The 23926-nt window shown below is 46.4% G+C and overlaps 1 protein-coding gene across 1 annotated transcript in view; it reads left to right on the top strand.

Annotated features, from left to right (window-relative positions):
- LOC111144285 (RFT1 homolog) overlaps positions 1-23060 on the top strand; it is a 35947-nt gene extending 12887 nt beyond the window's left edge. Inside the window, exons 7-13 of the mRNA XM_022498526.1 lie at positions 5545-5623; positions 9320-9370; positions 10401-10531; positions 11658-11802; positions 16137-16242; positions 22068-22317; positions 22627-23060. Coding sequence (XP_022354234.1) covers positions 5545-5623; positions 9320-9370; positions 10401-10531; positions 11658-11802; positions 16137-16242; positions 22068-22317; positions 22627-22794 — 930 coding nt within the window. The 3' untranslated portion in view covers positions 22795-23060. The remainder of the gene's footprint in view (positions 1-5544; positions 5624-9319; positions 9371-10400; positions 10532-11657; positions 11803-16136; positions 16243-22067; positions 22318-22626) is intronic.
- The last annotated feature ends 866 nt before the right edge of the window (positions 23061-23926 follow it).

Below are 23926 nucleotides of genomic sequence, written 5' to 3'. Positions count from 1 at the left end.
AGTGCGCCGACAAAGCAGGGATGATCTCTGCGTTGCTCCATTACCTAGAGCCGGGCCGGTCTTTCTGGTGACGCCCTTTCGCATTGAGGGAAATCCCACTGAGGATTCCAGGTGCTGATGTGTAGGAGCAAGGCATAACCTTTTTCTTCTGAACTCTTCAACGCTCAGTCCATTTGACTTTTATTTCCTGACTCTGGTGGGGTCGTGGCTACTGTCTGCAGCCCCTGACTTGTGCACGTGACGTGACTGGCTCACTGCCTCTGCTCGGTGCTCTGTGAATGGGGCTGACCCACTTTCCCTTTTTCCCATGCTTGTTGGCTAGATGCAGTGCACGTAGCTGAGGTAAGGCTTCAGCTGGACTTCTCCTTATTCCTGTTTTGTGATTACTTGAGAAGGTAGGAAAGTATTTGAGGCATATATCTCAGAACTTCTGGAATCCTATTATACAGCTTTTCAAGAAAGACCAGATATTATGTAACAAAGAAAGATAAGTTCTCATTTGTTAGATAAGAGTTCTCCATTCTGATCAAACAGATCTCACCTTTAACCTAAATCACCGTGGCAGTTTTGGGATACCACAGTGCCTCATCTGTGGGCTTAGAGGGTATGGACTTGGGATTACTTCTGTCTGGTGCTGCTGCCGCCTGCCCACAGAGCAGGTCTGAGTGTCCAGGAAAGTTCCCCTCCTGAGTGCTCCCCAGTGTTCATCTGTATCAGGCCTGGCCAGCTTTTCATACTGTGCTGGTCCCTGTGCCCAGCAGTATTTTGGAAAGGAGCATTTAGTCCATTAATATAGGAAAGGGGACAGTGGGTAGTGAAAAGAGCCTTAGTGTGTATTTAACCCGGTGGTGGGCTCACAGCTCCAAGCTGCGGTTTCCTTATCTGTCAAGTGGGGATACTAAGAGTATCTCTCTTCTAAGGTGCTTGTGTGAGTACGATGAAATGGGGCATGGCTGACACAAGTGGGTGTCCATAAGTGACAGCTGATACCGTCCCCCCTGTGCTGCTGCTGCTCTAACAGGGATGGGTCCACCGGCATAGCCTAGCAAGGCAGTGTCTGATGGCTTTGGGTGGGAACTCAGTGGTTTAATCTGGCATTCCATCCTGCAAGTTCCCAGGCTCTGACTGCTGGTACAGAGCCTTGACTGTGAGAAGGGATGTGTATCTGTCTTTAGACAGTGGCACCGTCCCTGCTGATAGATAGAACACAGCCCCATGCTGTGTTGGGGGATACGGACATGTAGGAAGGTGATTACTGGGCCTCGGGGAGTTTCTTGTGCATTTAGGGGGCAGTGAGTGCAGATATAAAGCCTATAGAACTCTCTCCAGACCTCAGGGTCCTTATTTTTAAGGTGAAATTATTGGGTCTACACGACCCATGAGGCCCCTTTGAAGACTTAAGGAATCGTGAAGGTATTTGAACTTGCACAAAGCTCTTTACAGTAGCTACCATTGACTGCACGGTTATCGTGGGCCTGGTGCTGTGCTGAGCACTTGGCATGGACTTGTGTGTTGAGCCATCCTGGTAGCCCTGTGAGGTACTGTCTCCATTTGCCAGTGAGAAAACTGAGGTTCAGAGGAGTCAAGTGACAAAACCAACATCACCCACCTGACTTGGGACCCATTTCTCTCTAACTTGTGTCTGTGGACTAGCCTTAGTCTATGGTTCAATCTCTCTGCTGTGCAGCCTTCCAAAAGAAATTGGCTTATTGCCCAAAGTAGTTATTTGTAGATTTAACGATTAGGAAGTTCGAGGTAGAACAATCCATGATTCAAGTTTATTTTTTGTAAAAGAGGAAGGAAGTGAATTGAATCTGAATGCATTGGATGACTTTCCCACCAGCAGTGTGCCCACCTTGACTCTTGGGAGCAGCTTTGTGCCCTGGGGGCTCCCTCAGACAGCTCCTCAAGCAGTTACACCCAAACCGCTTTGACCAAATGGGGAGATTTGTTTCTGTACTTGTAGAATTCCATCTTCTGTAGAGACTTACTTAGCCTTAACATAAATAAGTGGTACCTCAGATTAATGGCTGCCTTTTCTATCTTTTTTATTCTTTGACACTTCTGAGTGGTTTCATAGGAGAGATCTGCTAATATTTAAGTAAAGCCGAAGAATTTAACCCAGCGAGTATGTATTAGGCAGTACTCTGTGGTAAGCACTGTTCCAGGTGTCCCGAGTGGGGGCCCCGCCCTCAGAACTTGCCTTGTGGAGGGGAGATAAGGTGTGGACTCAGCTAACCACTGCCAGACAGTGTGTGTGGAGTGTTAAGAAAATAGAAGCACAAAAAAAGGGATCTGAATTCCCTGGGGAACATGGAGGAAGGCTTTTGAGCTGGGCCTCACGTGGGCAGGCAGAGGTGAATGTGCACGTGTGGTGGAAATGCGTGTGTGTGGCTGGGGGAGAAAGGACATTTGCTTGGGGCCGTTACATGCCCATCGCTGTGTTGGCATTGGGATTGTGGGGATGACTATGGAGCTTAGGTAAGCTGGACAGTGGGGGTGAGGCGAGGAAACAAAAGTTGGAAGGAGGTTCTGGCCTGCTGGGCTAGGGCCAGTGGTAGCAACCTTGGTGCCCTGGAGTGTGGGCTTGCTTCTGGGGCAGCAGAGCCTGATGGAAGATTCGGGAACAGTGCTGGGATCCAGTTGCCTATGTGGCGGCGCTTACCATCTGCTTCACATTTATCGAGGGCCTCATTTCTCTCATTCAGTCCTTAGACCAGCTCTAGGAGATGACTCCTTATCTCATTTTGTGGATGGAAGAATGGAGACCTAGCAAAATTAAGTGTCTTGCCCGTAGCTTTTGCACTCAGAAGTTGGGAGCTGCACCTTGAGCCTCAGTGTCTGAGCTCTACTCCAAAGGCCAGACCCTCCCGGGAGAAGGATGGGCTAGAGAAAAGTTTGGAGATGAAAGAACTCACGAGGAGGCAGGGGCAGTTGTCCAAATGAGAGTGATGAGGACAGTGGGTGGACATGGGAGTAGGGATACAGCTGGGGCAGAGTCGATGGCCCCAGAGCAAGAGGGAGGTGAAGGGGTCCTGTGTGGGATGTGGAGGTGATACAGGGTAGGACACAGGACCATGGCTGTAGACCCCCGGCTGACTCTTGTCAGTGGAGGCACATGGCTACTGGACCATTCTGAGGCTGAAGAGTTTGGGAAGGGGAACACTGACTCACTCCATCCTGGGTCCCCAAGTTCTGACTGCAGACCTTCCCCCTAGGGCACTGCCCATCACCTTTTGCCATCCATGCCTCAGTTTCTCTACTAGTACAGCGAGGCAGTGGAATGGCTTGTTGATGAGAGGATTCCAGAGAAATGCACAGTCATGAAGACCAGCTAAGCAGTAACAACCTAGCTCTTGTGAAATAGGCTTCTTTTGACCTCCCAAATGACAAATCTGTTCTAAAGAAAATGGTAAAAGCCCAAAGAATATGCTACTTCTTTCCTACTACTTAGCAGACACCTCGGAGAAGAAACCCAATCTCTGATCAGACTTCCTGCCTCTATGCCCTGAGCAAGCATTTTGGAGATAAGCACTTAGTGTGACCATCCCTTCTAAACTGTGGGCCCATTTAAATTGAAGCCATTAGGAGAATGGAATGCTCCCGTATGAGCTTTCAGGTCAGACGCACTGTCAAGATTACACTCTGATAAACCTTTTTTTTAGAGAGCTCCATCCATCACGTTCCCAAACCCATTCACAGCCTCTGGCAAGTGGGCGCCACGGAACCCCATGGCCAGCTGTAACTGTTCATTTTCTTGGAAGACAGCACGGGCACTGCTGCACAGATCTTCCCCAGGGGACCACCTCGTGTTGGGGTGTAGAGTGCGACAGAGATAGAACGTTCTGCGCTCGACTACCCTGGAGCAAAGGGACTACCCTGGAGCAAAGAGCCGATGGGTGCTGGGGATGATGCGGTTCACAGTGCCCCCTAGTGGTGGTAAATACTAGGGTACTCTTTGTTCTGGGGAAAGGAGACCTAATTTTCTCCTACAGCAAGAGGGGATATTTACCCCTGGACTAGAGCTCCCGGTAGCATCTGCTCCAGGTCCAGTGATGCTCTGAGGGCAGCATGGTTTGGGAGGATTCAGGCCCGTCTTCACAGTGTCTGGAAGAAAGGCTGTGAAATCAAGGGGTGAAGAGATTTGAAGACGGAAAATGACCCTTGTTTTCAAGGGATTCTCTGGACTTACTCTGTCCTAAATGGTAGCCGCCAGCCAGCTGTGGCTATAGAGCATATGGGATTGAGATGGGCTGTATGTGCAATGCAAACACTGGATTTCAAAGACTTAGTATGGAAAAAACGTGAAATGCCTTTAATACTTATATATGTGTTGAAATGCTGGTGTTTGGGGTTAAATAAATATACTAGAATAATCCTACTAAAAAATTAAAATAATCTTACTTTTTTTTTTTTTACTGTTCACTGTGACTGCTAGAAAATTTTAAAATTCTATGTGTAGCTTGCATTATATTTCCAGCGGACAACAGTGCTCTATTCAGCGGGGTTTGGGCGGAGGTAAGGGGACCATGTGACTAGAACAGGTTCTACATCTACCCTTCGGCCAACTTCCATAGCTGTAACTGATCTCTTAGAGAGGTAAAATGGGCTTGGCCTTTGTGACTCAGCCCTTTCCTCCCAAAGAGCCCCCTGAAATTCTACCTTTCAAAGTCATCACTTTGAGTTAATAAGAGTTTTTCAAAATGCAGGTGCTCTGAGATTAAAAACCTAATACCTAGATTAAACATTCCGGGATCCAAGGATGCCTCCGTGAGAGAGGAGGAGCCTTCAGAGGGTACTGCGGGAGATAGAAGTCTTGTTCGGCTGGGTGCCTTATTTCTCCGTTTTGTGGTCAGCAAGCTGCCTTTGAGATGGCCTCTCTCTTACAGGTTGACCTCTGCCCTTCCTGAGTGTTTGCTTTCTTCTTATCCTCCTTGTCCTTAGGAAATGGACAATTTGGGAAGAGCCATATCAAAGCTCTGGGCTTGTTTTTTCTTTTCCTCTGTCATACCAGTTCTGAGCAGTTTGGCTGACCGAGGAAGCCTGGTTTCCTTTTGAAACACACAAACAAATCTCATATACTTTGTGTAAAGGGACCCTGAGTGGCTAGATATAGCATTAAATTAAATATAGCATTAAATGTAGTGGGATGTGTGGAGCAGAATTTGTTCTGCACCATGGCGTGCTTCAGACATTTTTAAAGGCACGAAATGACTCTGTGTGTGTTAGATACGGCTGACTTACCATCTGGGCAGCGAGGGGACAGCTCAGTTCCTTAGGGGTCTCAGATAATGACTCTTGGGCAGGATCCTTCCATGGGCGCTGTTTCCACCTAGAGACTTTGTTTTTGTGTTAAGCAATGGAAACCCTTTGCCTGGGTTCACTGGTTCCCTTCTGTGTGCTTAGTATTAAATGAAAAATGAGTGGGAACTCTCCAAGTTGGGATTTAGGGAACAGGATGAGTTTGCCTCCCGTGGAGGCTTCTTGTACTCGTAGACTTGGAGTGTCTGGGAGCTTTTTGTTTTGTTTTGTTTTCTCTCCTAGGCTTTTGTAAATTGGAATGAGGCTAAATTGACTTGGAGTTTTTTCAAACAGTCTTTCTTGAAGCAGATTTTGACAGAAGGTAAGTAAAAGTCACTCTAATCAGTCAGGACACCATAGTATAAGGGAGGGGATTCCACAAAACTGCAGATTACCTAGACCCAGACTTCCTACTTTCTAGAGCCCCTGTGGGCAGAGGAATCTCAGAAATGGAAGCTTTTGAAATAGGGAGAGGGAAACTAACATTGATTTAGTTTGATAGTGGGGGACAGTGCTGTTGTATAACTTCTACGGGGTCCTACAGTAATGAGGAACAACTTGCCTCTTCTTTCTTTCTTTTTTAAGATTTTATTTATTTATTTGAGAGAGAGAAAGTGAGAGAGAGCATGAGAGGGGAAAAGGTCAGAGGGAGAAGCAGAATCCTTGCGGAGCTGGGAGCCTGATGCGGGACTTGATCCCGAGACTCTGGGATCATGACCTGAGCCAGAGGCAGTTGCTTAACCAACTGAGCCACCCAGGTGCCCCAAACAACTTACTTTGAATCCAATTCTAATTCTCAAATGCTGTTTTATCTTTGAAGAAGTGTATTATGAAGTTTTATATCAATTAGAGAAAATTTGGAAAATAAAGAAAATTATCCATAATCTCATTATCCTATTCTTTTTATACATTTCTTTTTTTTTTTTTTAAAGATTTTATTTTATTTATTTGACAGAGAGAGAAGGATCACAAGTAGGCAGAGAGGCAGGCTGAGAGAGAGGGGAAAGCAGGCTCCCTGTCGAGCAGAGAGGGCAATGTGGGGCTCGATCCCAGGACCCTGAGATCTTGACCTGAGCCGAAGGCAGAGGCTTAACCCACTAAGCCACCCAGGCGTCCCTACATTTCTTTTTTTGAACATCACTTTTAAGAACAGGATTCCCTCATTTATTTTCTTAAATAAGATTTACCTGTGTGGTGGTTTGGCCAGACTTCCAAAATCTTAAGCCTTTCCAGTTTAACAGTGACAGAGCTCTCCACATGGAGGGCTGACATGGAGCTGAAAGTTCATCTAGTTTTTCTACGTATGTGTATTGGTTTATTTGTGCCCAGCATTAATTCCAAGAACGAGATGTGAAGCATCTAGAAGTGGGTAAAGGTAGTGGTTTCTCTCTGTATAAATTTCATGTGTCTATGTCCATATATCTATTACCAAATATATTTTTAAATCTTTGCAAAAATTATCTTTTTTTTTTTTTTTTTTAAGAGAGCAAAGGGGAGGCCACATGTGCACGAGCTGCAGGGCAGGGAAAGAGAATCTTAAGCAGGCTCCTCCCTGAGCACAGAGCCAGATGCAGGGCTCAGTCTCATGTCCCTGAGAGCAGGAGCTGAGCCAAAATCAAGGGTCGGTCCTTTAAGTGATTGAGCCACCCAGGCGCCCCTCAAACATTGTCTTTTTATTATAAAAATAGTATAACTTCATTATAAAACTTTTGGAAAATAGAAAAAAGTTCCCTACAATTCTAGCATTCTAATACAACCGTCATTATTATTACCTTATTATTTCCTTTTCTCCCCCTCTCTATCTTTATTTTTCAATAATTATGCTTCCAAAGGGAAGGAACTCCCCTAAGCCTCACTTGCCCCATCTGTGAGTTAAGAGATAGGACCAGGAGGGTTCTGAGGGCTCTTGAGCCTTGAGAGTGCTTAGTTCTAGCCTAAGCCTGTAACATTGCCATTTCAAAGTGGAACTTTGGGGGAAACCAGGACCCCTGGGGGAAATAAGGGTCACAAGCCTTTGGAGAACTGAGTGAAGGTGCCTTAATTATATGTTTCTTGGGAGCAGGATGTGCCATTTACCACTGTCTCTCCAGTACCCTGCTGGAACTGGCACACGGTTGGTGTTCAACAAGTATCTTTTGATAAAGGTGTCTGTAGTGAAATTGTATATTGTGATAGTTTATATTGTTAGAACAGGAAAATAAGTAGAGGGAATTTGGAAAGGGCATTTGCTTTATGCACTTTCTTTTCCTTCCAAAGTTTTAGGAGCAGTTTAAATGAGTTGAGGAGTGGACCCAGTCCAAACAATGTCCCGAAATTGACTGTCTGGACCATAGTAGCTAGACGGCAGCAGGTGTCAGTGAGCCAGGTCTCAGTGTGGTGCCGATAACTCACTCGCCCCGCGGCTGGACCTCTCTGGCCTGACTGGCAGAGGGCTGTTAGGAACCATCTCCATCTCCATACTGTAAAGTAAGGAAGTGACTGGACAAGAACCCTTCCCCCCCACCCCCAAATTCTTTTTATGTAAAAACTACAATGCTAAAAAAAAGTTGAAATCATTCATTGTAATAGCAAAAATATAGATGCTTTTACCTTCTGTCCCCACATTTCCTGAACACTGTATGCCAGGTGCTGAGAATACACAGATGAATGAATTATAGGCCACAGCCTCAAGGAGCTCATTCTCTCACTCAAGATGAAGACTTTTGTGTGGTTAGTTATGAACCAGGGCTGTGAGGACTGTACTTGGAAACATTAGTGTCTTTCAAGTGCCATTGCATTTCCTGGAGCTCTGCTAGGAGACCAGGGACAGAGAAATGAGGGAGATGTGTTTCCTGCCTCCAGGGAGCTTACAGAGTGTGGGAAGAGAGGCCAGTTGTACCAGAGCACAGGGAGATACCTACGGAGAAGCCAGTCTAGGTAGCCAGCAGTGCTAAGAACAGAGGCTGGGAGCAGGAGGGGCTCCAGACCCGGAGGGGCTAAAACCTGATCAGGTAAAGCAGAGGATGACAATGTAATGCCAGGAGGTGGGGATGAGTTTGCTGAAGAAAGGCCAAAAAGATAGTCTGGGGTCAACTTATAAAAGGCCTCAAATGCAGAATTAAGGAGCCTGGACTTTTTGTAAACACCAAAGAGCAATTTAAAGGTATGGAAGCAGGGGTTGCCTTAAGATCTGTATTGCTGAAACTGGGACTGTTAGCAGTGAGGATGGATCAGGGCAGTGCAGAGAAGTGGACAAGAGCGAGTACTGTACTGTGGGCCATGCCCGAGAGGGCCTGCAGAGGCCCTTGCCACTGATGCAGTGCTGGGAGAGTGCAGGGAGGCTGGGACCGAAGGGAGACTTAAGAGAAGATCCTCACTTCTTCTGGTCTCTGAAGATTGCTTTCCTTTTTGAGCAGGTTGTGAGGAGGTGAGAATTTGCCCGTTAAGGCTGTGGTCACTCCAGAGCTCCGTCTCCACAGTGGGTTGTGTTTTCCACTGACAGATAATAAAATGTGTGGAAGGTGGGGGAGGGGCTCTGGACTGGTGTCTTCGCCTTGAAGGCATTAGCCTGTCTTATATTTGAATCATGAGCTTGGGCTCCAAAGCCTTTCCAGTCTCCATAGAGCTTTCTCCACCCAGGGAGGCAACTTGACACATTTGTGCATATGAACATGGACCTCTCATTTCACAGAACTTACACTTAAAATTTGGAACAATCATTTTCATTATTAACATTTTTGTAATCTCCCCCCTCCCCGCTTTTTAAGTTATTAGACTAGTTTTATTGACTTTGTTTCGTTTTTAATTTAACTGGTTTGGATATTTGCTGTCAGTAAATGCCCCACCACTTTCCCAGTTGTTACTATTTTGAGATTATTTGAAATCAACATTAGGACAAGGAAGATATTTTCAATTGATTATATAATTTTTCTCCTTTGAGAGTATCTGCCAGCTGGAGAGTTGCTAGACAATAAGAAAAAAGGAAACAAGAATATTACGTCCTCTTAAAATGCTAATTATTTTACTTCTCTGTTTGTAGGCGAGCGATACATAATGACGTTTTTGAACGTGTTAAATTTTGGCGATCAGGGTAAGATGAAAATTCTGTAGTGAATACCATTAGTAGATACTTTCTAATATTTTTCCCAGCAGTTTGACTCATTTAATGAAAAATAAGCCTGATGATGATAAAAAATGGAGACCGTAATAAAATGATGCCTGAAGATTGAAAATTGTAGGTGTCTGCAGATGTCTACAGTGTACTGACTACCCGCTCTCGTGTGACTCGGGTGGCAGGTCCTCTTTAGAGGTCCCCTGGTTTCTGCAGAGCTCTGGTGCCCGTTGCAGGGTTGGGGTGCTAAGGGAAAAGGGAGCTTCATTATCACAATCACAGATCTGCCCTGTGTTTGTGCAGCTAGATAGGTCTTGATATTTTCTTATTTATTTATTTATTAAGGATTTTATGTATTTATTTGAGAGAGACACAAGCAGAGGGGAGGCAGAGTGCTGAGTGCAGAGCCTGATGCAGGGCTGGGTCCCCGGACCCTGAGATCGTGACCTGAGCCGAAACCAAGAGTTGGATGCCCAACTGACTGAGACACCCAGGTGCCTGGCATTAATGATTTTTTTTTAAAGATTTTATTTATTTATTTGACAGACAGAGATCATAAGTAGGCAGAGAGGCAGACAAAGAGAGAGTAAGGGAAGCAGGCTCCCCGCCAAGCAGAGAGCCTGATGCGGGGCTCGATCCCAGGACCCCGGGATCATGACCCAAGCTGAAGGCAGAGGCTTAACCCACTGAGCCACCCAGGCGCCCCAGCATTAATGATTTTTATAGAGAGGGGCCAGTGACGGGAATGTTCTGTATTTGACCGTATCAGTGTCAGTACCCTAGCTGTGATATTGGCCAATACTGTCACAAGATGTTACTGTTCAGGAAACTGGGTAATAGATCTGTTATGTTTTCAAACTTCATGTGAATCTATAATTATCTCTGTGAATCTATAATTATCTCAAACAGCTTAATTAAAAAAATTAAGTCAGAAAAAAATGTTAATGGTGCTGTGAAATTCAAATAGAAAAACCAGAAGGATTGTTGTTTCTTCCTTTTTGTCTTCTAGGTGTATATGACATAGTGAATAATCTTGGCTCTCTAGTGGCCAGGTTAATTTTCCAGCCAATAGAGGAGAGTTTTTACATATTCTTTGCTAAGGTGCTGGAGAGAGGAAAGGATGCCACACTTCAGAAGCAGGTAGTCTTGGTTCTAATGTCACTATCTCTCAGGTGAATTCCCCAGTTGCGGGATAAACAGACAGAAATGTAGAGCAGTCAGTTTCCCTCTGTTTGGAATTTCCTTCTAGGTCTCATTCTTCCATCTGAATGGAATGATGGCGGGACTCTGAGCTCACTTCTTTCACAGCCTCCTCCCTTTGCCCTGCCTGGCCCTTTCCTTCTTACCCTTACTCCTTGTCTGTGACCTCATTCTTGATCCAGAACTCTCTGCAGCTGTTCCCAGTGTGGCACAGACCCCCCTTTCCATGGTCTAGGCTTAGCTGGAAGATTGAGATTGCCTCCTCCATCCTCAGATTCTCAAGATCCAAGCATGAGCTGAAGGACGCCAGGGCTGGAGCAAGGCTCATATACAGCGTGGGGAAGAGAGGACATGCTCATTTCATTTCGCTCACCACACCAGTTGGTTAAGCTTCTTAAAGACTATGAAGTGCCCACACTGCACTCTGACCGTGAGAACCTACCTACTCTGATTGGCAAATGCAGAAGAGATTTTAATCCAGGCGTATCTGGTTGTAGAAACTTCCCTTTTCTGAAACCGTTGAAAATGTCTGACTTATCTGAGAATTAAAAGGAAGCGAAGTTGGCCTCTTACATGTCTTAGAAGACACTTTGCAAAATACAATTTATGCACAATGTCTGGAAACAAACTAATCTGGTTCTCGGTTGATTTAGGAGTATTTTCCTCAGCATACTTCGACAAGAACGTCAGGATTTGGAAACGTTTGTCAGGAGAAGCACTCTGACGAAGCGAGCCATCTAGCAACGTAAAAACTTGCTCTCTATTTAAGAATAAATATCGGAGATGAAAGTGAACATTTCCTAAGCAACCTTTGAAATAACGTATCCCAAATGAGCTAAAAACCACACCTCTCCCGCACTACCTAAGGAGGAACAGATTGGCTTTTCCCCTTCATTTCCTTCGTGCTAATTGACATGAAAACACACACAGGCTGCAGAGAAGCAGGGTTGCCTCTCAGCGGTTGAAAGAGTGATCTGTGAGACAGTAGAGAGAGAAGGACAAATGTGAAGTTTGTCTTTAGCTCATGATTCATCCAACTTCCTTCCTTCTCCCCCCTCCGCCCCAGGAGGACGTTGCTGTGGCCGCCGCGGTTTTGGAGTCGCTGCTCAAGCTGGCCCTGCTGACTGGCCTGACCATCACCATTTTTGGCTTTGCCTATTCTCAGCTGGCTTTGGATATCTATGGAGGGGCCATGCTTAGCTCTGGATCAGGTATGCACAAGAGTTTTGCCAGATTTGTTCTTTTGTGCAAACAGGAAAGAGTCTTACGAAATTCAAAAACTTGGGTGCATACAGGTTGGTGTCTGTCGGTGTCTGTGCCTGGGCCTCTGAGACGGTTGCCCTCAGATGAGGTCAGAAACAGCTCAGTGCCGTCCGGGGCTTTAGCACTGTCTGTTTGGGCCGTCAGTCCCCCAACCTCACTTGGAGAAGTCATTATGAATCCTTGGCTTTCCTCCCAGGCCTAAAATGTGTTTTGCTGGGTACTTCCCTGTGCACCCTCTGGAGTGAGGGAAGAAGGCAGAGAGCAGGCTCTAATGAGTCTCCGCTTGATATTAAACATGTCTGAAGGTAGTAAATGCCACATAAATCTCCCAGCCTGATGCATGAGCCTCTGAAGGGTAACTCAGAGCCATTTGCAGAGAATAAAATGGATCTCAGCAAGCAAAAAGGGATATTTAATCCAGTGACTCTTGGTTTTTGAAGACAAAAGTATGGAATGTATCTAACTTAGAAGCACCTGGTACCCATGCCACTGAGTTTCTCATGGCACTTGCTAGGCCCTGGGGACTTTACCAGTTTCAAAATGTGCTGGGCCATAGGCTGGCAGTCCATTTGCAGTCCGTTTCATCTTGGGTTCAGCAAAAATGCTTTCAGTTCCTCGTGTCACTAGACAAGAACTCTGAAGACTTCTTTCTGCTGCTCTGTCTCAACATAAAGGCCTTTTTCAAATGTCATTTTACAAGTTTGCTGACCTGTTTTGGTCTCTGCCATAATGGGCCCAGACTTTGGTATTAGGGGACGAAGGACCAAGTTTCTACCCAAGAGCAAAGGTCTTTCAGTTTGTAGAAACACCTGTTATGAAACCATGATGTGGTTGCAGCTGTCTGGGGCTCGTGCTGTGAGACCTGCGTTTCCATCAGGCAGGCAGGGAGGCTCATCAGGAAGCCATTAGTAAGTCGCGTGCAGACACTGGGCACTCAACCGTTTTTGCAGACGCACAGCCTCTCCAGAAAGGTGATTCCCCAAGGAACAGCCTTGATTGTCACGCAGTCACAGGACATGGTCATGCGGAGAAGGCTGTCCCATCAGCACAGTGGTTCACCTGGTGGAGTACTTAGTCTAGAAGGTCTAGAAGCAGACTGCTGTGCCCGTGTGGGCCTTTGGTGCAAGTGAGAGGCTGGTGCCAGTTTTCAGCATTGGGAGTAAGAGTTACCAGTTAAAAGGGTCAGTGGTAGTTGATTTTTAAGGTCGTAAATTCTGTTTCTAATGGCTTATGTCAGAGCCATTAATAATTTTAGACTCAACACAACGAGCAGTGAGTAATGTATAGAGTTGTTGAATCACTGTATTGTACACCTGAAACTAATACAGCACTGTAAGAAGAAGAAGAATTTTAGATTCAAAAAGATATTCTCTTGGTATTGTCTTCTGAAAGAGGAAAGTCTTAAGAATGGTCTGGTTTCTCAGCCTCTGGAAAGAATGTGCTGTCTGGTGAGCCAGGACCACTGTCCTCTCTGGCCCAGGGCTCTATCATTGTCACTGTCCCAACAGGGTCTTCTAGCATCTGTCTCCTTGTTGTAGCTGCCTCACACTTTGACCAAACTTCGGGCTCTCTGTAACCCACAGTGGCTCCTGGTAGTCCGTCCCCTCTGGGCCCCTGCTGGCTTTCTTCCCTCATCTCCATGCCACCCTGCATCTCCTTGCCCTGTTCCTAACTCCTCAGACTAGTGCTGTGGATCCAAACATCTTTCCTGTGCTGGAAAAGATGAACGCTGGTGCTCTCCCCTGCTAGTCTTCATTCACCTAAATACTCCACACAGCTTGGGGCACCTCGGGGGCTCAATCAATGAAGCCTCTGACTCTTGATTTTGGCTCAAGTCATGATCTCGGGGTGGTGGGATTGAGCCCCGCATGGGGCTCTGCACTCAGCATTGGGTCTTCTTGAGATTCTTTCCCTCTCCCTCTTCCTTCCCCTGTCTCGTGTGCTCCCTCTTTCCCTAAATAAATAAATAGAATCTTTAAAAAAAAAAAAAAAAACCCACAAAACTTGACTGTCTCTAGCCTGAATTTAATAAGAAAAGAATGGCAACTTTTGTGGCTCAACCGAATCACCTGAGTTTTTGTTTTTTTTTTTTTTAAAGATTTTATATATTTATTTGGTAGAGAGAGAACACAAGCAGAGCGGCAGGGAGAGGGAGAGAGAGAAGCAGGCTCTCCACTGAGCAGGGAGCCCGATGCGGGGCTCAATCCCAGGACCCTGGAATCATGACCCAAGCTAAAGGCAGCTGCTTAACCAACTGAGCCACCAGGTGCCCCAACCTGAGTTTTGTGAAAGTGAAACTTGCAACACTGCTGTCCTCAGTTGTCCCAGTTGTGTATTGGTCTTTGTCCTCACCTGGGAAGTGGACTTACCTATGACCTGAACTGGCCTCTTTGAGCCCCTATCCCCCGTGCTGTCATCTCCATGTGTGGGACCTGGACGCTACATCAGTGGGGGCCAACATCCTGGTTAAGATCTGCAACCTTTCCTTTACCCAAGAAAGCTCTTTCAGGACTCTTTCCAGTCAACTGCCTATCCTCCATCTCAGAGGCAACCACTCTTCTGATTTCTATCACCATAGAATAGTACTGCTTCTATAATTTTTTTCACTTGAGCGAGAGAGAGAGCCTGAGCAGGGGGAGGGGCAGACGGAGAAGCAGACTCCATGCTCAGCGCAGAGCCCGTCATGGGGCTTGATCCCATGACCCCAAGATCATAACCTGAGCCAAAACCAAGAGTCAGACGCTTAACCGACTGAGCCACCCAGGCACCCCAGATTAGTATTGCTTTTAAAAGGGACTTCCTTGTCCCAGATCCTTGTCCCAGTGAAATCATACACCATGGACACTTTGATGTTTGGCTTCTTTCTCTCAAGATATATTTTTGGGGATTCATCCATATTTTTGCATGGATCAGTACTTTTTTCCTCTTGGATTCCTTCTCTGAAAGGTATTTCTTTATATGGATGCCCACAGTTTATTTATTCTTTCTCTTATTGATGGTCATTTTGGACTATTATAGGTAAAGCTTCTATGGACATTTTTGTACAAGTGCTTATGTGAACATGTACATTTATTTTTGTTGGTTGTATATTTAGGAGTGGGATTGCTGGGTCCTAGGCTGTTTTGTTAGAAGTTGCTTGGCTGCCTCTTGGTAATGGCCCTCCCAAAAGAGAGGACCCATTCCATTTTATTTTTTTTTTTTTAAAGATTTTATTTATTTATTTACAGGCAGAGATCACAAGTAGACAGAGAGGCAGGCAGAGAGAGAGAGGGGGAAGCAGGCTCCCCGCTGAGCAGAGAGCCTGATATGGGGCTCGATCCCAGCACCCTGAGATCATGACCTGAGCCAAAGGCAGAGGCTTTAACCCACTGAGCCACCCAGGCACCCCGACCCATTCCATTTTTAAGGCTCCCAGTCTTTTGTTAGCAGATTTTTTCATCAGCTATAGGTCTGCATCACCATGTTTTAGAAGAAAATGTCATGGTTATTCTGATTTTCTCTGCAGATTTGTAGGTGTGTTCTGTCTCTAGTGTTTTGCTGCTCCCAAGTCCTGGGCTTCTCCCCATGGTCTTGTCTTCAGGACCCCTTTAGCCAAATTCTCTTGCTATGCAGGACCCTTGAGTGCTCAAACCACCAGACCTCTTCATGCTAGTTTAAGAAGCAAGAAGATTTGCTTCCTGGGCAGATAACATTTTGTTAAGCGAGACCTTTGTAGACCTATTCCTTTTTTTTTTTTTTTTTTTTTTTAAAGATTTTATTTATTTATTTGAGAGAGAGAGTGCACACAGCAGGGGGAGGAAGAGAGACAAGCTGCTTCCATGCTGAGCAGGGATCCCAATATGGGACTCAGTCCCAGGACCCCAAGACCATGACCTGAGCCGAAACCAAGAGTCGGACACTAAGCTGACTGAGCCACCCAGGCCCCCCTGGAGGTTTATTCTTAATTGCCCTTTCATTGTTTTTTTTAATTATTATTTTTATTAACATGTATTATTTGCCCCAGGGGTACAGGTCTGTGAATCATCAGGCTTACACATTTCACAGCACACTCCATATCACATACCCTCCCCTATAATTGCCCTTTCTTTTTCAACTGTTTATTTTAATCAGTGCCATAGAGTACTAGAAGTCCTTCCAGGATTAAGACCACAGGCTCAAGTGTGTGTCTGCCTATTGAAGACACCAGCCGGGATCCTGACCCAGTTCTGGTACATGCAGACCTCCTGTCTGGGCTCTAGAGTCTAGAGAGACTCTAGAGTCTCAGTGGGTTGTTTCCTTATAGGTCCTATTTTGCTGCGTTCCTACTGTCTCTATGTCCTCCTGCTTGCCATCAACGGAGTGACCGAGTGTTTCACATTTGCTGCCATGAGCAAAGAGGAGGTCGACAGGTAGGTACCCAGAAAGACCTGCCTTTAATCACGGCCTTGGGCCAAACTGAAGTAACTTGCCCGTCTTCTTTCTTTTCATCCTGAACATGCGTTCCTAGAAAGCCTTGTAGAGGTAGCGCTCCCCGCCGTTGCTGGGTGGCCAGTGCTGGCTCGGGAGCCATGCGGCGAGTTCTCCCCATGCAGGACTGGGGCGGCAGCTGCCCTTCACAACTCCCTTCGGAGGAGGGAGGAAACCTGGGCCCTGAAGGGCTGTGTTAGCCTAGGTTTGCAGCGACAGGCACAAGACAAGCTCCCCTCCTCTGCCTCCATGCCCAGCGCCTCAGTGGGTTATCATGGATCTTCTTCAAGATACAGCATCCTATCCCCGAGACTCTCCTAGGCTCTGGAGAAGCTCAGACATCTATGTCGTCTCTCCTCCAAGAAAGGCCCAAGTGCACATACACATTTTGCCACCATTTTTTCCTATCCGTTGACCCCAGATCAGGACCTCTGCCCTGGTACGTCAGACAGTGGTGCCTGACGCTGCTTGTGTGCCTGTCACGGTCCCCTGTGGAGCTTGTTAGACGTGCAGATCCCTGTCCGCCCTTCCTCCACCCCATCTCCTAGCCACTTGCAGACCAGCATCCCCCTCAGGGATTCTGCGGGAACTGGCTTAGAGCTTCCGACGCACACCCAGGGCGTGTCCCAAACGCCAAAAGTGGCATGGATACTCCGCCGCTGGCAGATGAGGTTGAGGAGAAGGATAGAATTGACGGGAAAAGGAGAGGAAGAGAAGGCAAAGACAGCAGAGGGGTGGCTAGAGGGAATCGGGCACACGGTCCTTGTTATCCCTTTGCCCCCTGACGCCTGGGTCTCCTGGGGGCTTTCGTGCTGTCTCTGTAAGGCCTTGAGTGGCTAGACCAACTGTACTAGCACTGAGGGGCTTGGGCCAAGGAACCTGTCATCACCTGTCATCACAGCCCCAGGAGATTTCCGATGATAGGGCCTTAGAAACCTCGGGCCCAGACCAGCTTATCAGTAAAACCTCTCGGAGCCCTGTGACTCTCTACATAGGCCGGTGGGCATGACTGAGTGGAGCTTTCACAAAGCAGTAATGCCCCAGTTACGTGCAGGATGCACTGATGGATTTTACTTCCGTTTTATTTCATTTTTCAGACTGCCATGTCATGACTCATTCCCTGAGTCAGTTGATTTCCCTGCCCACTTTTAGCTCCCAGCCCATAGTTTTCAAATATTTGTCCAGATAGGGTTTTTACGTCAGAGAGTTAAATATATAGCTGGCAAACTAATTTGAGGCCATCCTCCCCACCCCTTATTTTTTTTCATGGATGAAAAGGCCGATTTAAGTTTGATTTTGAGATAATGTGTTTTTATTTAAAACGTGCTTCAAACATGAGAAAATTTTTAGATACAATGTGAAATATACTAAAGGAGACACTGAGCCCCGGTGGAAAGAGCTCTGGACTAGGAATCTATCTCTTCTAAGGGAATTTTGTGGTAATAATTTCAGTGTTAGTGTGGAGGGGGAGAGTCAGCATTAAGCCTGCTTAAAATGTTAAAAATGGATCTTACAATCAAATCATGAGGGAATAAAGACAGTGGCTAGTTGCTTTCTTTCCTCTTACATAGCATTGAACCAAAAGAAACAACTTTTTAAGTTAGCTGTAATAGGATTTTGATGATACATAAACATCTGGAAAATTATTTTCATGATATGAGTAGTTAACATAGAGAAAAGACAGACCCAGAGCGCCTTCTTTTTTTTTTTTTTTTTAAAATTTTTTTTTTTTTTTAATTTATTTGACAGACAGATTACAAGTAGGCAGAGAGGCAGGCAGAGAGAGAGAGGAGGAGGAGGCAGGCTCCCTGCTGAGCAGAGAGCCCGATGCGGGACTCCATCCCAGGACCCTGAGATCATGACCTGAGCAGAAGGCAGATGTTTTAACCACTGAGCCACCCAGGCGCCCCCCCAGAGCGCCTTCTAATGCACTTTTCATCTGCAGTAACGCACTTCCCCAAAGAGTTAAATGTGACTTTAAACATGGTCTTCCTATGTGTATAACCATAGCAACCTAGGTCCTGTCTGGGCCCCTGGCCCAGCCCCCAGCTGTGGTCTGAGCACATGGCACCTGGGCTCGTCACAAACCCCAGCATTTTTTCATCTCTGTGAATTTAACCAGACTACCAAACTACCAGACTACCAAACTTTAGTAAGGATTTTTATGGTGGGATTGGGTGGCTTCATTAAATGCCATCATTGATTGACATTTCAGATTCTGAATTGAAAAAAAATACCATATTGATAAAATCATGGGCTTTTACTTAACTTCAGGTCAATCCGTGTTTTTCTAAATAAAAATAGGGCATTTGATTGGATGTGAAATATTAGGACATCCTTCGAATTCCAAGTTGCTTTTTTGTTAATAACTGCATAATATATATCGAATATGACTGACGGGTTTTTCAACCCGCCCCATTGAAGAATTTTGTTCTGTTTTGTTAAGGGTGTCTGTATCAGTTTCTTTTGTTCGTTTGACAAGTGCTTTTTGAGCCTCTACTCTACCGGGCCTCATTTTAAGTCCCAGGAATATAGCAGTAAAAAGACAGACGAGATCCCTGCTCTCCTGGAGCTGATGTCGGGGAGGCAGACAGCAAACAAGTAAATAAATAAGGAAATATTGCACCGTATGGATAACTAAAACAAGGTTATGCAGTGAGAGTGGGGGCTCTTTTAGGTTGGGAGGCCCCTCTGGGAAGATGGCATTTGGGCTGAGGCTGGATGACCAAGCAGAGTCTGCCAGGCACAGAGGTCAGTGATGCAAAAGCCCAAGACTGTCTGATTTGCTGGCCCGTGAATGCCCACCTTGGAGCTGGACTCCGTAACTCAAGAAGTGAAGGGTGAGCACGGTCTTCTCACTTTGGCAATGAGAGGCTGGCGCCATCCCTTCCGTGGCTGCCGAGGCTACACTGATGGATGGCGGGTCTTGATGTGTTCAGCCAGCACCCACTGGGGGGCGCTTTGGTTGCTGCCATGGTCAACATCCTTGATAAGCCTGATTTTAATCCCAGTATCTTCTTGGGGCCATGGAAAAACTAAGCGTTGACTGTTTTATAAATAAATAATAACTGACTGTTTATGTTAACTGAACCTTAAAAAATAGTCATTATTGTCACTAATTTTGCACTGATTTTAAAAGTGGCTTTTTTTTTTTTTTTTAGTTTAATAAGCATTTATTCCTTTAGGTAAACAGTCTATACACACAATATATATATGGTTTAGGATCTCTTTCTGAGTGGAAAGGAATTTAGGTCTCAAGAAGTTTTGAGCCTGCTGTGTTTTCTGGAAATCATTTAACTGAGCTTAAGACCCCTGGAAAAAAATACAAAAACTGGTTCAAGGAAACCGGCAATTAGATTTTGAAATCGAACTGCGGGTTGGGTCAGCAAACTTAGAATTGGGGCAGTTCCTCTTTTGTGTTTCCCACACTCAGATTCACCCTGGGAAACAGAAACCTTGTGTACTGAAGATAGATAGAAACACAGTGTGGTGCTTTGCTTGACATCAAGATGGGCGCCGTTGACAGGCCAGCAAGTTTATGGTGGAATGGTAAGGATTTTGAGGGGTTGAGCAACAATGAGAAAAGTGACTGTAGACAACACCTAAGGTGAGATCTGAAACTATAAACTGGTATTGACACCAACTACATTATTTTTCTCGGTAGCCTGTAGGAATGGATAAGGTGAGTTCACCCAAGATGACTTAAGACTTGGAATGAGCAATGGTGTACTTTTAAGTAAAGCCAACCATATTTTTTCCACAAGGTGGCTTGTGGATTCATAATGATCACAGACACCACAGATAAAGCATTTAAAATTCTGATCAAAGCCAACTTTAACTTTTTATCTTCACACTTAAAAGGTTATCTGATGGCCACCAATCTCAATCCTAATACTGGTTGCTAGCTTACAAATCTCAAGGTAAATTCATCTCCTTTACCTCATGTTCAGTTTCCATCAGTTTTAATATACACCAGTATAAATATCATTACTGACTATTTTGTATGAAATTCAGTATTCTACAGATCCCATGGAGTTGTGGGATAGAACCAGGAACCTCTGCCTTTTATGTGAACTTGAGTGGTACTGTGGAGATCAAGGCAATTTTGCTTACCTTTATTTATTTTCATTTGTAAGAGAACCCTCTTGCAACAGGTTTATTCAATTTAAAAAAAGTGGTATTTTAATTGCATCTTTAAATTTCTTTTTTTCCTGAAGTGGATTATGCTTTTAAGGCTCTAGATTTGTGAGTTCTGGAAAGTTCCACAGCTGCAGAGTCCTATTCTAGTGAAAAACAGTGGACCCCATTATCAGCTCTTCCCAAATGGCTACACCAAAGAAGCCACACTTTTGAATTAGCATAAATTAACTACCGATTTCATTCATTACTGACATTTTACTTGGAGCTGGGTGAGGATGACTTTGAAAGTTTGTGCACCTATAGTCCCCACTCCAAGGATTTGAGATGGTTTCTGGGGGAAAAAGACCATACATCTCTGCTCTTTTTTGGAAAAGAGGTCAGATAACTAACCCATCTGGGATGGCCCCCACCCTCAGTGGCTTGTTATGAAGTTGGCTGTTCTGATCATTGATCAGTAGTTAGGGAAAAGCACACCTCCCCTGTTGGGGGATAGTGTGTGTGTGTGTGTGTGCGTGTGTGTGTGTGCGTGTGTGCACGCGTGCGCGCGCACGCGTGTGTTAGTAGTAGTAGTAATAGTAGTAGTAGTAGTTGTTGTAGTATCACCCCCTCTGATAAAGTATATCTCCATAGCACCTTGGGCTTCGTCAGCCCAAGGACCAATACCTGGGCATTCAGCAGACACGTGGCTTTCTTACCACCCCTCATGTGCGGAACCTGAGTGGCCTCCCTAACCTAGCAGACAGGGCTGGAGGACCTAACAGTTTGCTTCCCTCAACAACTGTGTACTTAGAATTGCCTGCTGCTCACTAAGCAGAAACCAGATGCTGGAAAATTTTGTGCATGGCTATACCACAAGCCTCTTGGAAGACTACAGCAGCTGTTTCGTCTTTGCTGAGACTCAGTTTCCCTTGGTGAGGACTGAAGGTAACTAAGCTAACTAAGTGGAAGGGTAGTGTAATCTATCCAGTGAGGAATCCAGAGAGCTCTGGACAGGGGAAAGATGTGTAAGAGTCTGAGGGTCACTGTCATGGTTCTGGCCTTACTCCCTAAGTGCATGTCATTTTGAAGGCGGGTAACTTACTTTAAGTGAGCGCCACAGGCCAAGGTTACAGGGTTTCTCCATTCCCCAAGGGAAATGGTGTGCATTTCCCTAAGTTGAGGGACCAGAGTCAGGTCACTCCTTAGGCAAATTGCCCAGCCTCCTTGTGCCTGGTTTCCTTGTCTCTAAAATGCAGCCAGACCTCACAGGGCAAGGGCCACGTGTGTTCACTCATCAGTGTAGGCCTGTGTTCCTGACGGGCTGTCACAGAGTTTGTGTTCACGTATAATTATTATCCGTGTCATATTCTTGTGCCTCACATTCAATACTTGGGCTGAACAGGATTTTTATGTGTTTGGATCACAAAGTGTCACTTAAACTAACCAGTTATCCTTAAAAACCATAATACCTTGAGTCATTCATTTCCTCACTCTTCTCCATACAGTGTTCACAGCTAAGAAAATCAGCTGGGTTACTGCTGCTCAGAGGTGCTCTCTGAGATTCCATGGTCATGGCCGCTCGTTTTGGAGCAGGCTTTTTCGGGACAAGGCACCCACTCCCCCGCTTTGCCGCTCTTCCTCTCCCCAGGTACAATTTCACCATGCTGGCCCTCTCGTCTTCATTCCTGGGGTTATCCTATCTCCTGACCCGATGGTGCGGCAGTGTGGGCTTCATCTTGGCCAACTGCTTTAACATGGGCGTTCGCATCACACAGAGCCTTTGGTTCATCCGCCGCTACTATGGAAGGAGCCGCCATAGGCCTCTGGCGGGCCTGTACCTGTCACCAGCCCTCCTCGGGGCATTCGCCCTCAGTGGTGGGATTACCGGTGTTTCTGAGGTGAGACCCCCTGCAGGCCCCCCACCCCATACTTGTGCAGTCTGCCCATTGTTCCCTGGCTCTGCTCTTCCTGGACCAGCTGGGCAAGTAGCTGCCTCCTCTTCCCCCTTCCCCAAGCCTCAAAGACAGCATGTCTTGATAGATGTGGCCAAACTGAGTCACTAGTGGGAACAGAGTTAGCCCCTCGGTATGCAGCCATCACACCTTTTATCTGACTCCAAGCTGGAGTGGCTGGGCCTCCGCTCCCCCAGCTTGCCCCCGATGTCCAGGTGGAGGGGCCCGAGCGGTGACGGTGGTATCTCTCTGCAGGTGTTCCTCTGCTGTGAGCAGGGCTGGCCAGCCAGGCTGGCACACATTGCTGTGGGGGCCTTCTGTCTGGGACTGACTCTTGGGACGGCGTTCCTCACAGAGACCAAGCTGATAAACTTCGTGAGGACTCAGTTGGGTGTGTCCAGACTGGCCGACAAAACCTCGTGACCTCAGAGGCATGGACACCTGTGGCACCTGGACCAGCTGTGGGGCGGTTTTGTGGGCAGAACGCATTAGCTGTGCAGGAGAGCCCTGCTGAGGGGTCTGCAGTGGGGGAGGACTGACCGCACTGGGGGAGAACCGACCCCGGTGGGCAAGACGTCGGAGAGAAGCGCCAGCCTGAACGCCATCCGTTTGAAGACTCAAACGGGAAGGAGGAGTTCCAGTTCTAAGGGAAGACCGGAGACTCTTTTAAAATAGATACATTATTTTTGTCACCATTTTGTTCTCATCAACATTTTTCTTTTTGGTTAATGTATTCCTTTTGGGTGTAATTGACCTAAGGAGCTCCGTAAGGCAACAAACTATCTTGGATATGATAGTTAACAATAATCTGGCCCAGAAAGAGAGAGGTAGCCATTTTACATGTCACAGGAACATGCCACTGTAAAAGCAGGAAGGAGACCTGATGTGCACCGAATGAGACCAGAGGTGGCCCAGGAGTGTGGCTTCCCCCATGCAAACCCTGTGGTCTGGTTTTTTAGAGAGGGAATGACATTTCTCAATGAGAAATCCAAGAAATGAACACAAAGTTTTTCAGGTTGCTTTTTCCAGAGTTAGCTGGGGAGAGTCTCTCCCCTCATCGTCATTGTACGTGCCCTTGACTGCGTGCCTTCCCAGAGCTGGTGCAAGGCTGGCGCCAGACCCCCCGGCCCGCCACCTGATAGAGAAGGCTCTGAAGGAAGCAGAGATCTGGTGTGAGCTACCTTCCTTCCCCGAAGGAAACACTGCTCATGTGGGGATTGCAGGGATGGCAGCCGACGGTGAAGTGTATGTTTTCCCCTCAAACAAAATGGGGTAAGTGCTATATGGCAAGCCCTTCCCACTGACCCATTGCTTCCTGCACTGGTCAGTAGACCTGAATGCCAGCTTCAGGACCAGTGTGGCAAGCCTGGGGGCCTGGTGCTCCAGCCAGCAGTGTGAGCCCAGGCCGAGGCCCACCTCCCTGCATCCCGCATCCTGCACCCAGCAGGCAACGTTGTTTGGGCATTGTTCTGAGGTGACAAGGCATCTTTTTTCTTTCAATAATGTATTCCTTTTGGGTGTGATTCACCTTTGCAGCTACATGCACAGACAATAG

This window comes from Enhydra lutris, unplaced genomic scaffold, assembly GCF_002288905.1.
Source record: "Enhydra lutris kenyoni isolate GAN:26980312 unplaced genomic scaffold, ASM228890v2 scaffoldscaffold10, whole genome shotgun sequence".
Taxonomy (NCBI): Eukaryota; Metazoa; Chordata; class Mammalia; order Carnivora; family Mustelidae; genus Enhydra; species Enhydra lutris.
This window is presented reverse-complemented; position numbering and strand designations above follow the sequence as displayed.